We start from the raw sequence: 16,695 nt of genomic DNA, 5'->3' as shown, positions 1-16,695 counted from the left end.
AATTGTACAGTTTACTAATGGAGCTCTTGCAACACAAGGAAGCTCGAATACTAAGATCAGTTTTCTTTGTTGTCTTAGTCCGCTTGCTTGTTCTATGTACTAAAACCGTTGAAAGAACATTTCTAAACCTCAATACAATAACCAACAAGAGAAAGACCAGGCTTTTGTGATATTCCTGTATATTCATGCAATAAACCGTTGGAAAAATTTCAAGTATGACACAAATGCCAAGAAACAATTTTAAACTTATCCCAATTTTGTGATATTTCTACAGAAATACTTGCATGATGATTTTTATTGATTTACGATGGTTTCTATTGTTCTTTGTTTCATTGGGATTTCCCGGATATTTCCTAAAAAAAAGCAATTCACCAGAGAACGTCATAGATTTATTTTTTGTTGTGTGGTTGGCTTAAATTATTTGGTTGACAATTATTTGATCCCAAAACAATTGTGACAAAAAATCCCGAATATTTCAATCCGCTGCCCTTACCCCCAACCAAGGGGGTCATGATTTTGAAACTTTGTCTCCTAAACGAGGTTTCTTTTCTAAACTTTGTTGCCATACAAGATAACGCATTTTCTTAAAATCTTATCAAGAAGGACTTAGATATGCTCACGACATTTTCCATATCCCATACAGGCGCGGCCTTGCATGCCCAGGAATCACATATCCCGCACAGCACACCCCGAAATGACATGAGTGATGTTTATCTGTTCCCCAAACCCCCGTCAGGCAGACAGATGAATTGTATTAATAATCATTGTACATATACTAATAAGCAAATACAATGAGGAAATCAACAGCCTTGTATATTGTAATTTTTGTGGTGTGTGCGATTATTCTTCCGTCTCTATCATGGCTTAAAAAAATAAAACCCTATTTGGATAAATCGACTGATGAAAAATCGTCACAAATCCCCCTGAACAAGATCTTTAGGTTTTGGACAAAATGACGCAGGGGTGTGTGTGGGAATTGATATGTGTTGATTTATCGATTAAGCTTATTTTTATCTCCATAAGGCATTATTATGAGTTGAGGAAGGTTTCGTTTGTTTCATTTTTTTCCAGGAGGTTGTTTAATATAAGAGTGTTATTTTGGAAACAACCCCATTACAGAATTTGTAGAAGGTTTATTTGTAGAGTAATGGATACGGAGGTAGCAAGAATGGGGACAGATGTCGGAGTGTAGTGTATCCTACTACATTATATTAAGTTTAGATATGTGTGTCCCGTACGCAATTTCGAATAGGAAGAGCACAAAATACGCACATTTGATCTATTTCTACTCGACGAAATGCGCATTTGACACTCTGTTGAGTAATATGTACTAGCTGATGAACCCAATTTTCGTTCATGGCTGTTGTTGAGATGTTTTCTCAAGGGCCCATATTTTGAATTTGTACTTTGCTCTATTTTCTCGGCAATTTTTTTGCAGCAAAGTTTTTTTCTCCAGGAAAACGCGTCTTAAAGACAAGCAATTTTTTTGGTTTTGCAACCTGTGAATAATTTTCCTAAAAAGTGCCTTTCGATATTTACATTGTTTGGGATAATATCGTAATTGTAGACACGTTTAGAGAAACCTTTTTTTTTTGAATATTTGAATATAGCTTCTGAACGGTCTGATGATGTAAGAAACTATCTCAGGTTCTAAGACGTCTTTAGAAGAACCATCTTTTTGTATTATTGGCAAGCTTTTTTAGATGTATATAAATGTCAAAGTCACGGGATGATATCAAAAATTCCCTACTCTATCTATATATGTACATTAGGCTACATACCTCCCAAACTACAGAATGATTCCTGTATGAAATTCTCTTCTTGCGTTTGGTTTGTTTTTTGGTCATAAAAAATTTTTCACTGATCCGATCAGATAATTTTTTTTTGGTCCCAAATTGGATGAGAAAGCCGAAAACCGGATTGTTGCAACCACATATAAAGTTTTTCAGACCGATGATTTAGTTTGAAAAAATGTGGGACACTATTATGACACATCTCGTGAAAAATTCTAAATCTCGGGATTGCAATCCTGGAATTTTTCGAACTTATATATAACTCGAGAATTTCCTATGATTTCTGGTCTTGACTAAAGGTCAATATCTGAATCAACTATTAGAATGTTGCAAAAACTTCCAGTTGAAATACTAGATCTCATAGTTGAAAATATTCATCATCAAGATGTTTTGCATTTATCCCAAACCAACAAAACTTTATATCGATGGCTACATCCTAAATTATATCATGGAAATGTTATGGACAGAGCTCCAACCAGGTATTCCATAATGGAACAAACCGATAATCTAAATGAAATAATAAAGATGAATAATGACAGACTTCAACCTGAAGGAGGAAGCCGAATCCCTTTGGGTAGCATATCTTCCATCTACGGATTGAAATTATTCTTCAAGAATTTGGTCGAAAACCCCGAATATTGCAAATATATAAAAGGGTTGATTTTTAATGGGAACAGCCCCGATGTCCCGGATTTGGAAATATATGGATATTTAAGACAGTGCATACCTTTGATGAGTGAGTTGAGAGTGTTTCATTGGTATAAACAAGGAATGAAATTACCTGGTGATTTATTTAGTGAGAATCACCGGCTTGAGGAATTACGTGGATACTTTGACTTCAGTTGTAATAAACACCTGCAGAACTTATTGAGTTTAGAATTATGTGATGTAAATGATTTAACGGATTTGAAGAATATTTCGATGGATAGTTTGAAGAAATTATCTATTGGATCAAAGCAGAAATCCATCAACTTGTCGACAATGCTTCAAGCAACCAGTAAACAGATGAAATTGAAGGAACTTGCTTTGAAAAACATAGATTTGTGTCATGATGATGTAACTAGACTTTCACCCATTACAGACTGGAATATGTTGCAAAGTTTAACAATTGATGATTGTTCAGATTCGAGATTCGATATGAATACTCATTCAATTAGCAAATCTTTCTTACTGGGGTTGAAACCTTATGTTCAACTGTTGAAACAGTTGAATCTTGCTTTGAATGATTTCCAAGATAGTCATCATTTGTTCCTGTTCCTCCAGGATATGACATTGTCAAAATTAAACATTGAAGTTGATCATAATGTTAATCATAACATAAGTTTCTTCACCAGTACGTTGTTATCATGCTTGAATCCTGATGCCTTAACACATTTGGAATTCAAAGTTAGGTTTGGAAGAAGTAGTAGTAGTAGTAAAGACAAAATGTTCGATATCTACTCACTTAATAAATTGAGGGAATTCACCAAATTGCAATTTTTACAACTACCAATCATTGAAAGTGATATCACGAACTTACTAGCATTCATACCAAAGAATGTTGAATGTATTTCGTTTAGCTGCAAAGAAGATGAATCAGAACAACAATTTTCTTCTATAAGTTCATTAATTCATCCTGAATATTGGCAGCTTGCAACCATAAATGTAATTCTGCGAGATGAAAAAGAAAACTTTCCAGAAATTATTAACAAATATCAACAGAAATTACCAAAATTAAAATGGGTAAATTTCAATAAAAACAATAATGAATATACTTATGAAATCAACAACAAAAGTTCAATTTATAGAGAAAGTTTGAGTTTTAAAACTATAATTAGAACTCTACATCCATAGATAGTAAATAGTAAATATAAAAGAAGTCATTTAGAAAATTTATAAAATGTAGATCATATGTAATAGTCCCGAAATAATACAGAAACCTGCTTCTAAAAGAAGAAACAATGATTTCAGGGTGGAGATGATCTTGGAATCTGATATTCCAAAGCAAAAGTGTTCCCTTAAACCACGTTTAACTGAAAATAAACGAATATAATCAGGGTAAATGAGAAGGCATTAAGCTTTGGGTATTAAGTTTTATTGCTGGTCAATTATTTATCGAATTTTACAATTATAGATGCCTTATAGTAGATAGAATGTTTATTTCTATATATTTATTGTATGGTGTTTAGTTGATAGTAAGAAGAAAGAAGTTTGTTGTTGAAAATTGTGAAGTTTTTTTTTCGCTCACTTAAAAACATTTCGCAATGGGCAACCAAGAGAGATCCGGGTAATATCCAAGGGTTGTTTTTTTCAGGTTTGCAAATATGTCAAATCAAACGCCTCAGTAAAATTTAATAAGTATAGCTGCAAATACACACCGTTCACAAGAGCTAATATTTGATGTTACCGATGCCTTACGACAAGCGAAGGCCATATATCTAACGCTTAATTCGACGTCGTAGGGTTATCTTAAACTTTTGTATAGAAAATTTTTTTAAGAGAAAGGTCTTTTAAAATGTAACCCCTACACGTAGTCGTCTAAACAGAGCAGGCAATAACATAAGGCAAACATTTATCTCTGGTATGTTACTCACTCGTAGTCCTTTGGGTTCTAATTCAACCCAACTAATTAAAAGTTGGAAGCAATAGAAAACCCAACTATTTGGACCTTGCCACTTTACATTTCTAGACTTTATCACCAATTCAACAAAAGATACCCGGGGCGTGGCTATATAAAAATATGTAATGTCGTTAGATATCTACCTGGAAACAATGAAAAGAGACATTGATACGAGATGTCGCTATCTTTCTTTTGTTGAGATTTTTCAACGATTGCTTTCTTTTTTTTTCTTTCTTTTTTGCTGCACAACAAAATTTTTTTTGCAGCTATAAATGTTGGAAAATTAACCTGTAAAAACCAACTTAACCTGTAAACGTAACGGTCTCGGAGTATTAGAAACCCAACGGTTTTCGTATATTTACATGTTATGATTTACAGTTTATGCAATATTTACCCATCAAAATTTATTTTTCTAATTAAAAAATAATATTTTACCACATAAAGATTTATAGAATTTTATTTAACAACTTTAATATCCACATCTTTTTTTCAATTTACATTTCTTACAACTTTCTCTTTCTCTTCAGTTCTTTAGACTTCCACAGAATATTACCACAAATCAACAATGAGACCAGAAATCGAACAAGAATTATCCCACACTTTATTGACTGAGTTATTAGCTTATCAATTTGCTTCTCCAGTTAGATGGATTGAAACTCAAGATGTCTTTTTAAAACAACACAACACTGAAAGAGTTGTTGAAATTGGTCCATCTCCAACCTTATCTGGTATGGCTTCCAGAACCATCAAGGCTAAGTATGAATCTTATGATGCAGCTTTATCTTTACAACGTCAAGTTTACTGTTATTCTAAGGATGCTAAGGAAATCTACTACACTCCAGATCCAGCTGATATTGCTCCAAAGGAATCTGCTGCTGCTCCAAGTGAACCAACTCCAGCTGCTGCTGCTACCCCAGCCGCTGCTGCTCCAGCTCCAGTTGCTGCTGCCCCTGCTGCTTCTGCTGGTCCAGCCGCATCTATTCCAGATGAACCAGTTAAGGCCTCATTATTATTACATGTTTTAGTTGCCCAAAAGTTGAAGAAACCATTAGAAGGTGTTCCAATGTCCAAAGCTATTAAAGATTTAGTTAATGGTAAATCCACTGTTCAAAATGAAATTCTTGGTGATTTAGGTAAAGAATTCGGTTCAACTCCAGAAAAACCAGAAGATACTCCATTAGAAGAATTAGCTGAACAATTCCAAGATACTTTCAATGGTCAATTAGGTAAGACTTCTACTTCCTTAATTGGTAGATTAATGTCTTCCAAGATGCCTGGTGGTTTCTCCATTACTGTTGCTAGAAAATATTTAGAAACTAGATTTGGTTTAGGTTCAGGTAGACAAGATTCTGTTTTATTAGTTGCTTTATGTAATGAACCTGCTAACAGATTAGGTAATGAAGCTGATGCAAAGGCTTTCTTAGATTCTTGTGCTACTAAATATGCTTCTACTGCTGGTATTTCATTATCTTCTGCTGCTGCTGCCGGCGGTGCAGCTGGTGGTGCTGGTGGTGCTGTTGTTGACAGTGCTGCTTTAGACGCTTTAACTGCTGAAAACAAGAAATTAGCTAAACAGCAATTAGAAGTCTTAGCCAGATACTTACAAGTTGACTTAAACAAAGGTGCTAAATCTTTCATTAAGGAAAAGGAAGCTTCTGTTGTTTTACAAAAGGAATTAGACTTATGGGAAGCTGAACATGGTGAATTCTATGCTAATGGTATTAAACCAACCTTTTCTCCATTGAAATCTAGAACTTATGATTCTTATTGGAATTGGGCTAGACAAGATGTTTTATCCATGTACTTTGATATTATCTTTGGTAAATTGACTTCAGTTGATAGAGAAACCATTAACCAATGTATTCAAATTATGAACAGAGCTAACCCAACTTTAATTAAATTCATGCAATACCACATTGATCATTGTCCAGAATACAAGGGTGAAACTTATAAATTAGCTAAACAACTTGGTCAACAATTAATTGATAACTGTAAGCAAGTTTTGAATGTTGATCCAGTTTACAAGGATGTTTCTAGAATTACTGGTCCAAAGACTACTGTTTGTGCTAAGGGTAACATTGTTTATGAAGAAGCCAGCAAGGATTCTGTTAGAAAGTTTGAACAATATGTTTATGAAATGGCTCAAGGTGGTAAGATGACCAAGATTGAACAACCAACTATTCAAGAAGATTTAGCTAGAGTTTACAAGGCTATCAGCAAGCAAGCTTCTAAGGGTAACAAGTTAGAATTAGAAAAGGTTTACCAAGAATTATTGAAAGTTGTTGAATCATCTTCTGAAATTGAAACTCAACAATCAACCAAGGATATTTTACAATCTGCCAGTGAATCAAACGTTAACTCTGAAGATGAATTATCTACTCCATGTAGTGAAGATGATGAAATTGCTACTTTACCAGATAAGACTTCTATCTTACAACCAGTTTCTTCAACTGTTCCAGCTCAAACTATTCCATTCTTACACATTCAAAAGAAAACTAAGTCTGGTTGGGAATATGACCGTAAGTTATCTGCCCTTTACTTGGATGGTTTAGAATCTGCTGCTGTTAACGGTTTAACTTTCAAGGACAAATATGTTTTAGTTACTGGTGCCGGTGCTGGTTCTATTGCTGCTGAAATCTTACAAGGTTTAGTTTCCGGTGGTGCCAAGGTTGTTGTTACTACTTCCAGATTCTCCAAGAAGGTCACTGAATATTACCAAAACATGTATGCCAGATATGGTGCTGCTGGTTCTATTTTAACTGTTGTTCCATTCAATCAAGGTTCTAAGCAAGATGTTGAAGCTTTAGTTAAGTACATTTACGATGAACCAAAGAAGGGTGGTTTAGGTTGGGATTTGGATGCCATTATTCCATTTGCTGCTATTCCAGAAAACGGTAACGGTATTGACAACATTGATTCAAGATCTGAATTTGCTCACAGAATTATGTTAACTAATCTTTTAAGATTATTAGGTGCTGTTAAGGCTAGAAAGACTACTGATACTAGACCAGCTCAATGTATCTTACCATTATCTCCAAATCACGGTACTTTCGGTTTCGATGGTTTATACTCAGAATCCAAGATTTCTTTAGAAACTTTGTTCAACAGATGGTACTCTGAAGATTGGGGAACTAAATTAACTGTTTGTGGTGCTATTATTGGTTGGACTAGAGGTACTGGTTTAATGAGTGCTAACAACATTATTGCTGAAGGTATTGAAAAATTAGGTGTTAGAACTTTCTCCCAAAAGGAAATGGCTTTTAACATCTTAGGTTTATTAACTCCAGAAATTGTCCAATTATGTCAAGAAGAACCAGTTATGGCTGACTTAAACGGTGGTTTACAATTCATTGAAAACTTGAAGGAATTCACTTCTAAATTGAGAACTGATTTAACTGAAACTGCTGATATTAGAAGAGCTGTCTCTATTGAAACTGCTATTGAACAAAAGGTTGTTAATGGTGACAATGTTGATGCTAACTACTCTAAGGTTACTGTTCAACCAAAGGCCAACATGAAATTCAATTTCCCAACTTTGAAACCTTATGCTGAAATTAAAGAAAAGGCTCCAGAATTAGAAGGAATGTTAGATTTAGAAAACGTTATTGTTGTTACTGGTTTCGCTGAAGTTGGTCCATGGGGTAATGCTAGAACCAGATGGGAAATGGAAGCTTATGGTGAATTCTCATTGGAAGGTACTATTGAAATGGCCTGGATTATGGGTTTGATCAAATACCACAATGGTAACTTGAAGGGTAAGCCATACACCGGTTGGGTTGATGCTAAGACTCAAACTCCAATTGATGACAAGGATATCAAGGCTAAGTATGAAGAAGAAATCTTAGAACACACTGGTATTAGATTAATTGAACCTGAATTATTTGATGGTTATGATCCAAAGAAGAAACAAATGATCCAAGAAGTTGTTATCCAACATGATTTAGAACCATTTGAATGTTCCAAGGAAACTGCTGAACAATACAAACATGAACATGGTGAAAAGTGTGAAATCTTTGAAATTGAAGAAAGTGGTGAATACACTGTTAGAATCTTAAAGGGTGCTACCTTATTTGTTCCAAAGGCTTTGAGATTTGATAGATTGGTTGCTGGTCAAATTCCAACTGGTTGGAATGCTCGTACTTACGGTATTCCAGAAGATACTATTAACCAAGTTGATCCAATTACCTTATATGTCTTGGTTGCTACTATTGAAGCTTTATTATCTGCCGGTGTTACTGATCCATATGAATTCTACAAATACGTTCATGTTTCTGAAGTTGGTAACTGTTCTGGTTCCGGTATGGGTGGTGTTTCTGCTTTAAGAGGTATGTTCAAGGACAGATATGCCGATAGACCAGTTCAAAATGATATCTTACAAGAATCTTTCATCAACACTATGGCTGCTTGGGTTAACATGTTGTTATTATCTTCATCTGGTCCAATCAAGACTCCAGTCGGTGCCTGTGCTACTGCTGTTGAATCCGTTGACATTGGTATTGAAACTATTTTATCTGGTAAGGCTAAGATTGTTATTGTTGGTGGTTATGATGATTTCCAAGAAGAAGGTTCTTATGAATTCGCTAACATGAATGCTACTTCTAATGCTATCAAGGAATTTGAACATGGTAGAACTCCAAAGGAAATGTCCAGACCAACTACTACTACTAGAAATGGTTTCATGGAAGCTCAAGGTTCTGGTATCCAAGTTATTATGACTGCTGATTTAGCTATTAAGATGGGTGTTCCAATTCATGCTGTTTTGGCTATGTCTGCTACTGCTACTGATAAGATTGGTAGATCTGTTCCAGCTCCAGGTAAAGGTATTTTGACTACTGCTAGAGAACATCACGGTGACTTGAAATATCCATCTCCATTATTGAACGTCAAGTACAGAAAGAGACAATTAGCCAAGAGATTAGAACAAATTTCTGCATGGGAAGAAGCTGAAATCAACTACTTACAAGATGAAGCTGAGTTAGCCAAGGAAGAATATGGTGCTGAATTCTCTATGTCTGAATTCTTAAGAGAAAGAACTGAAGAAATCTACCGTGAATCCAAGAGACAAGTTTCTGATGCTAAGAAACAATGGGGTAATCAATTCTACAAGTCTGATCCAAGAATTGCTCCATTAAGAGGTGCTTTAGCTACTTTCAACTTAACCATTGATGATATTGGTGTTGCTTCATTCCATGGTACTTCTACTGTAGCTAATGATAAGAATGAATCTGCTACTATTAACAGTATGATGAAACATTTGGGTAGAACTGAAGGTAATCCAGTCTTTGGTGTTTTCCAAAAGTACTTAACTGGTCATCCAAAGGGTGCCGCTGGTGCTTGGATGTTGAATGGTGCTATTCAAATTTTAGAATCTGGTATTGTTCCAGGTAATAGAAATGCTGATAATGTTGATAAGCTCTTAGAACAATTCGAATATGTCTTGTATCCATCTAGATCTATTCAAACTGATGGTATTAAGGCTGTTTCTATTACTTCTTTCGGTTTTGGTCAAAAGGGTGCTCAAGCTGTTGTTGTTCATCCAGATTACTTGTATGCTGTATTAGATCAATCTACTTATGAATCTTATGCTGCTAAGGTTACTGCTAGAAACAAGAAGACTTACCGTTACATGCACAATGCTATTACTAGAAACACTATGTTTGTTGCTAAAGATAAGGCTCCATATGATGATGAATTAGAACAACCAGTTTACTTAGATCCATTGGCTCGTGTTGAAGAATCCAAGAAACAATTAGTTTTCACTGACAAGGGTGTTCAATCTAACAAATCCTATGTTAGTGAAGTTTCTGATAAAACTGCTAAAGCTTTAACTTCATTGAACAAATCTTCTAGAGGTGTTGGTGTTGATGTTGAATTACTTTCTTCTATTAACTTAGAAAATGAAACGTTTGTTGAAAGAAACTTCACTGCTGCTGAACGTGAATATTGCTCTAAATCTGCTTCTCCACAAGCTTCTTTCACTGGTACTTGGTCTGCTAAGGAAGCTGTTTTCAAGGCTCTTGGTGTTGAATCTAAAGGTGCAGGTGCTAGTTTAATTGACATTGAAATTGTTCGTGATTCTAATGGTGCGCCAAAGGTTGTCTTAAACGGTGAAGCTAAGAAGGCTGCTTCTAAGGCTGGTGTTAAGAATGTTAATGTTTCTATTTCTCATGATGATTTCCAAGCTACTGCTGTTGCATTAAGTGAATTCTAAGAGACTATTTGTTTTATAAAGTTTTAAGTGTTTTTATATAGAATATTTTTAAATATATGTTAATTGATTAAGAAATTTATCTAAATTGTAAGTTCATGTATCTGTAGTACAACTCTTTGAACTACGACGTAACCTCTAAACATCGTCTGACTGGGCAATGTCATTGAAGATTGTAAGACAAGGCTTCAAATAAGTTTAAAACACGCTTTCATTTAATTAGCAATTTACAAAAGAGGAGGAGAGTGAACGAAAAAACAAATTTTGGCTGTCAGAAATTACGTTGAGAAAATTAGGTGTTAATTTTATTTTACCACCAATTCTAATTTAAATTATCAATTTAATCTTTAAACGAACCAATCATTCAGAAATTCATCTTTGAATTGTCAAATCAATTACATTAGAAGAGAAGGAAGATAAATATAGATTTATATATTAGTATGTCGGATCACGAGGAGCCGGGGGCAATAATAGCAAGTGATCCTGAAAAAGATAACATAGATCAAATCGACGAATCCAATCAATTGAATCATCATCAGAAAGAAGAAGAGGAAGATATATCAAGCAATCATGTCGAATTAAATGGCGATAGCCAAGAGGTACCAGATGATTCATCTAGCAATAATATCCAATTAAATGACGAGAATGAAAGTGCCGAAGTGGAAGAAAATAACGTGGAAGATGTTAGTATTAATTCAATACCTGAAGTGCAACCTGAAGTAGAATCTCAAAATGAATTAGAATCAGTTCCAATTTCAGCTGAAAATGAAGTAAGTGAAGATACGCCAGTTGCTGAATCCACATTGGAAGAGCAGGTTATTGATTCACCAGAAGTGCCTAGCATTCTTTCACAGGCTGAGACTGTTCCTACATCAACCACTTCTGTCCCAGAAACTCCAATAACCAACGAAGAATCCGATCTAAATAGTGAAACCCCTCTGAGAGTTGCTTCTTCTGCTCATACACGTCAAATTTCCCAAGTTTCCATGACATCAGCGAATGCAACTCTTGATAACTCCAAAATTTTCAAGAATACATTTGAAGCAATCCTTGCTTCAAAAGAAGCTAAGAAGAATCCAGATTTTAAAAATGTGATTCAAAAAGCTCTTGATTCCTTAAATGATGTTGAATCAAGAGACGCATATGTTATATTTTCTGCATTGAAAGCTTGTTGTGAAACATCAAGTACAGATGTGAAATCTAAAGCAGTCGATTTATTTGCAAAATTATTTGATTATGCACAATTTGATGACAGTAGAGATAAAGCAAAATTAACTGATGATTCTGTTGATGTCATATCGGCTTGCTTTGAAGGTGAAGGAACGGATCCTGAATTGGAATTACAAGTTGTTCGTGCATTGATGCACAGTATTCTTTTGATGCCGTGCCATGGTGCTTCTTTATTGAAAGCTGTTAGACAAATTTATAATGTCTTTATCTTTTCATTAACTGCAAGAAATCAAGCTGTTGCGCAAGGTATTTTAACTCAAGTTATTGGATCTATTTTCCAGCGAGTAGAAGAATCAGAGGCAATGAAAAAGAGATCCACAAAATCAAATAGTATTGTCAGACTTTCTATGGCTTCATTCAGTAAGGAGGAGTTAGACTTACCAAATGATAGTACCAACGTATCAGAAGAAAAGTTGACTTTGAAGAGATTGGAAAACATGAATGATTCTAGACTCGATAGTGATAGAGTAATTGAAGCAAATATGGCCACTGATAGTGATGAAGACTTGGCAGTGAAAGACGCATTTTTGGTATTTAGAGCTATGTGCAAACTTTCAGTCAAATCTTTAGATTCGTCTACTGTTGATATGAGATCACATTCAGTTAGATCAAAGTTATTGTCATTACATATAATTCATACAATTTTGAAAGAACATATTGAAGTGTTTTTAAGTCATGATGTTGTGATATTGTCATCCAGTTCAACTGAACAAATACGATTGATCAATGCCGTTAGACAATATGTTAATTTAGCACTTTCTAAGAATGCTGCCTCCCCATTAGCTCCTATATTTGAACTTACATTAGAAATTTTTTGGTTGATTATTTCAAATTTAAGATCGGAATTTAAAAGAGAAATTCCAGTATTTTGGGATGAGATTTACTTTCCAGTTGCTGAAATGAAAACCTCCAGTGCTCACCAGAAGAGATATTTATTATCAATAATTGAAAGATTATGTAATGATTCCAGATGCATTATTGAATTTTATTTGAATTATGATTGTGATAGCTCCATGCCAAATATATGTGAGAAAGTGATTGACTATTTAACCAAGCTTTCATTGTTAAGAGTTGATGCTACCCCACAACAGAAACAAGCATTCCGTGATAATAGAAGAGTTGGTATTTCAGTTTATGACGTAAACAGAATTTCAAATTTGACGAGTAGTACTATGACTTCAAAACCACCTGAACCAGAAATATACAATCAATTTCCATTAGAGTATGCATTGAAGATGACCTCAATTGGTTGTTCAGTAGCTTTCTTACGGTCTTTACATTCATGGGCACAAAAAGATTTGAATTCTAACGTAGTGCATAGCAAGCTGCCTGGTATCACTAGTCACAATGGATCTACCTTATCTCTTCCAAGAAATAGATCTGATTCCAATAATACATCTATGAGCAATTCTAGAAATGAATCTTTTGTCAATAATTTAGGAGATACATTAACCGAAACTGATGATCCTGGACAATTTGAATCCCAGAAACAAAGAAAGAAGGCATTTTTGGAAGGAATTAGACAATTTAATCAAAAGCCAAAGAAGGGAATGAAATATTTCATTGCCAATGGATTTCTTACTTCGGAAGAACCACATGCTATTGCCAAATTCTTATTAGAAACAGATGGGCTTGATAAACAGGTTATTGGTGAATATCTTGGAGAAGGTGATGAAAAGAATATTGCAATCATGCATGCTTTTGTCGATGAACTTGAATTTGCTAATACTGATTTCGTTGATGCTATGAGATTATTTTTACAATCATTTAGATTACCAGGTGAAGCACAAAAGATTGATAGATTTATGTTGAAGTTTGCTGAAAGATACGTATTAGGCAATCCAAATGTATTTTCCAATGCTGAGTCTGCTTACGTGTTAGCATATTCGGTGATTTTGTTGAATACTGATTTACATTCACCACAAGTTAAGAAGAGAATGACGGTTGATAATTTTGTGACTAATAATAATGGTATTGATAATGGAGAGAATTTACCACGTGAATTTTTGGAAAAGATCTATCAAGAAATTCAGGAAGATGAAATTAAATTACAATCAGAACAACATGCAGCATTATTAGCTGGTGATGTTACCATTATGCGTCCTTCTCAAACTATTGGATTTTTCGGTGGTCGTGATATTAATCGTGAAGCTTATATCCATGCATCTAAAGAAATGTCAACCAAGACAGAAAAGTTGGTTAGAAGTTTAGGAAAGAAGGTCAAAAGTGATGAACATGAAGGTGTATTTTATGCAGCTACTAGTGTCTTACATGTGAAGTCAATTTTCGATACATTGTGGATGTCGGTTTTAGCAGCTCTTACTCCCCCATTTAAGGAATATGACGAAGAGGATGTAACTAGATTATGTTTGGAAGGGATTAAATTAGCTATTAAAATTTCATGCATGTTTGCCTTAGACTATGCTAGAACATCATATATTCGTGCATTAGTACAATTCCAGAATCTTAACAATTTCGAAGAAATGAAACAAAAGAATGTTGATGCAATTTATATTATGTTAGAATTAGCTGTTTCTGAGGGTGATAATTTAGGTGAGTCATGGCTGGATATTTTGTTTTCTACTTCTCAGTTAGAAAGACTTCAATTAATTGCACAAGGTGTTGATCAAGGTTCAATTCCAGATGTTTCTACTGCTAAGTTAGTTAATAGACATTCTATGGAACTTAATTCAAGAACAAGTACCAGCTTTTTTAGTCTGTTCACATCTCAGACACCTTCGCAGTCAGCATTAAGTAAGTTCCACAACCAGCATTTAAGTCCAGAAGTTTCTCAATTATTGGTAAAGACCGATTTGGCAGTTGCTATTGATAAGATATACACAAATAGTGCCAATTTATCAGGTGAAAGCATTGTTGCATTTGTGAAGGCGCTTTCAGAAGTGGCTAATGAAGAAATTGATTCATCTGGTCAAAGTACAAATCCTAGAACTTATTCATTACAAAAGGTGGTTGATATTTGTTATTACAATATGGATCGTATTCGTTTGGAATGGTCACATCTTTGGGCGATTATGGGAGAAACATTTAATAGTGTTGGTTGTCATACTAATCCTGCTATTCTGTTCTTTGCTGTTGATTCATTGAGACAATTATCTATGAGATTTTTAGAAATTGACGAATTGGCCCATTTCAAGTTCCAAAAAGAGTTTTTGAAGCCTTTTGAATATATTATTGTTCATAATGATTCTTTAGAAGTTAAAGATATGGTTTTAGAATGTATTAATAATATGATTTTAGCTCGAGCTGACAAGATCAAGTCTGGTTGGAAAACTATTTTTGCTGTATGTACTGCTACTGCCAAACAAAACAAGGAATCTCTTGTTATGAAGGCATATAAGATGGCAAATTGGATCAACAAAGAATATATTGAAGAAGTTAAACAACAAGATTCTTTCTCAGATTTGGTTCTTTGTTTCACTGAATTAACTAAGAATGAAAAATTCCAAAGAATTAGTTTGTTGTCATTAGATGTTATACTGAGATTAATCCATGAAATTGCTCAACTGAGCTTACTTAATGGAAGTAGTGAACAACCAAAGGATAATTCACCAGAAGCTCAACATGAAAGAAATGAACATTTAGTGAAATTGTGGTTTCCTGTGCTTTTTGCATTCCATGATATTATAATGACAGGTGAAGAATTAGAAGTGAGGTCTAGAGCTTTAAATAGTATGTTTAATGTTTTGTTACAGTATGGACCATATTTTGAATTGGAATTTTGGGATATGATTTGTTATAAGTTACTTTTCCCAATTTTTGCAGTTTTGAATGATCATTGGGAATTAGCATTGGATGATACGAATGATAAATTATCGGTTTGGTTGTCAACTACTTTGATTCAAGCGTTAAAGAGTATGATTTCATTGTTTACACATTATTTTGATGCATTAAGTAGATTGTTGGATGGTTATTTGAAATTGATTATTTCCTGTATATGTCAGGAAAATGATACAATTGCCAGAATTGGACGTGATTGTTTGGCAACATTATTGATTGACAATGCTGATAAGTTCAATAATGATCATTGGGCATTGATAACTGATGCATTCTGCAGCTTGTTTGAATTGACTACCGCAACTGAGTTGTTTACGTCTGATCCACTCCTAAGCAAAAGAATTGAAGAAGATACTGATATTGGAAATATTAACGATGCTGAAGAATCACCCAAGAGTCCTACTATAGAAGATGCAGAAGCTAGATTGGCGAAATCAAAGGAGAAATCGTCTATTGTGGTCAAGAGTGTTTTGCAATTGTTGCTTATCCAGACAACATCTGAATTATTTGAAAATGACGGATTCTATGAATCTATTCCATATGATTATTTGATGAAAATGGCAAAACTCTTACACAGTAGTTATCATTTTGCCAAAAAGTTCAATGATGATTATGACTTGAGAGTTCGCTTATGGAACACCGGTATTATTGAACGTCTTCCAAATTTGTTGAAACAAGAATCTTCATCTGCAGCTGTTTTTATCAATATTATGTTTAGAACCTATTGTGATGAAGAGAAGGCTTCTCCCGCTGACAAAGAAGAGATCATGAATTATATAATTCCATTATGTAAAACTATAATGGAAAGATATGCTGGATTTGACGAGACCAATCAACAAAGAAATATTACGACTTGGAAGCCTGTAATTGTTGAAATTTATCAAGGATATGTTGAATTAGATGATGAAGATTTTACCAAGTATACCCCAATTATGTATAAGTTAACATTAGAATTATTTTCCAAAAGTATGTCTCCTGATTTACGTATGGCAATACGTACATTCCTTGCTAGAGTAGGTGAAGAGTTTGTAAAATTACCAGAGAAAGATGATGAGGAAGAAGAATCATGA

The 16,695-nt window shown here is 34.3% G+C and overlaps 3 protein-coding genes across 3 annotated transcripts; all 3 read left to right on the top strand. All coding sequences in view use genetic code 12, as the record gives it.

Annotated features, from left to right (window-relative positions):
• Positions 1-2,117: 2,117 nt before the first annotated feature.
• J8A68_001622 (uncharacterized protein) lies at positions 2,118-3,626 on the top strand (the record flags this gene model as incomplete). Its single annotated transcript, XM_049405294.1, has 1 exon — positions 2,118-3,626. The coding sequence occupies one exon, from the start codon at positions 2,118-2,120 to the stop codon at positions 3,624-3,626; it is 1,509 nt and encodes a 502-aa protein (XP_049265096.1).
• A 1,331-nt stretch (positions 3,627-4,957) lies between these two features.
• Positions 4,958-10,603, top strand: FAS2 (trifunctional fatty acid synthase subunit; the record flags this gene model as incomplete). The annotated part of the gene is made up of 1 exon (XM_049405293.1): positions 4,958-10,603. The coding sequence occupies one exon, from the start codon at positions 4,958-4,960 to the stop codon at positions 10,601-10,603; it is 5,646 nt and encodes a 1,881-aa protein (XP_049265095.1).
• A 437-nt stretch (positions 10,604-11,040) lies between these two features.
• Positions 11,041-16,695, top strand: SEC7 (Arf family guanine nucleotide exchange factor; the record flags this gene model as incomplete). The annotated part of the gene is made up of 1 exon (XM_049405292.1): positions 11,041-16,695. One exon carries the CDS (start codon positions 11,041-11,043, stop codon positions 16,693-16,695), a length of 5,655 nt encoding a protein of 1,884 aa, XP_049265094.1.

The sequence above is a fragment of the Hemisphaericaspora subhashii genome, assembly GCF_019202705.1.
Source record: "Hemisphaericaspora subhashii strain CBS 10753 chromosome Unknown scaffold68, whole genome shotgun sequence".
NCBI lineage: Eukaryota > Fungi > Ascomycota > Pichiomycetes > Serinales > Debaryomycetaceae > Hemisphaericaspora > Hemisphaericaspora subhashii.
This window is presented reverse-complemented; position numbering and strand designations above follow the sequence as displayed.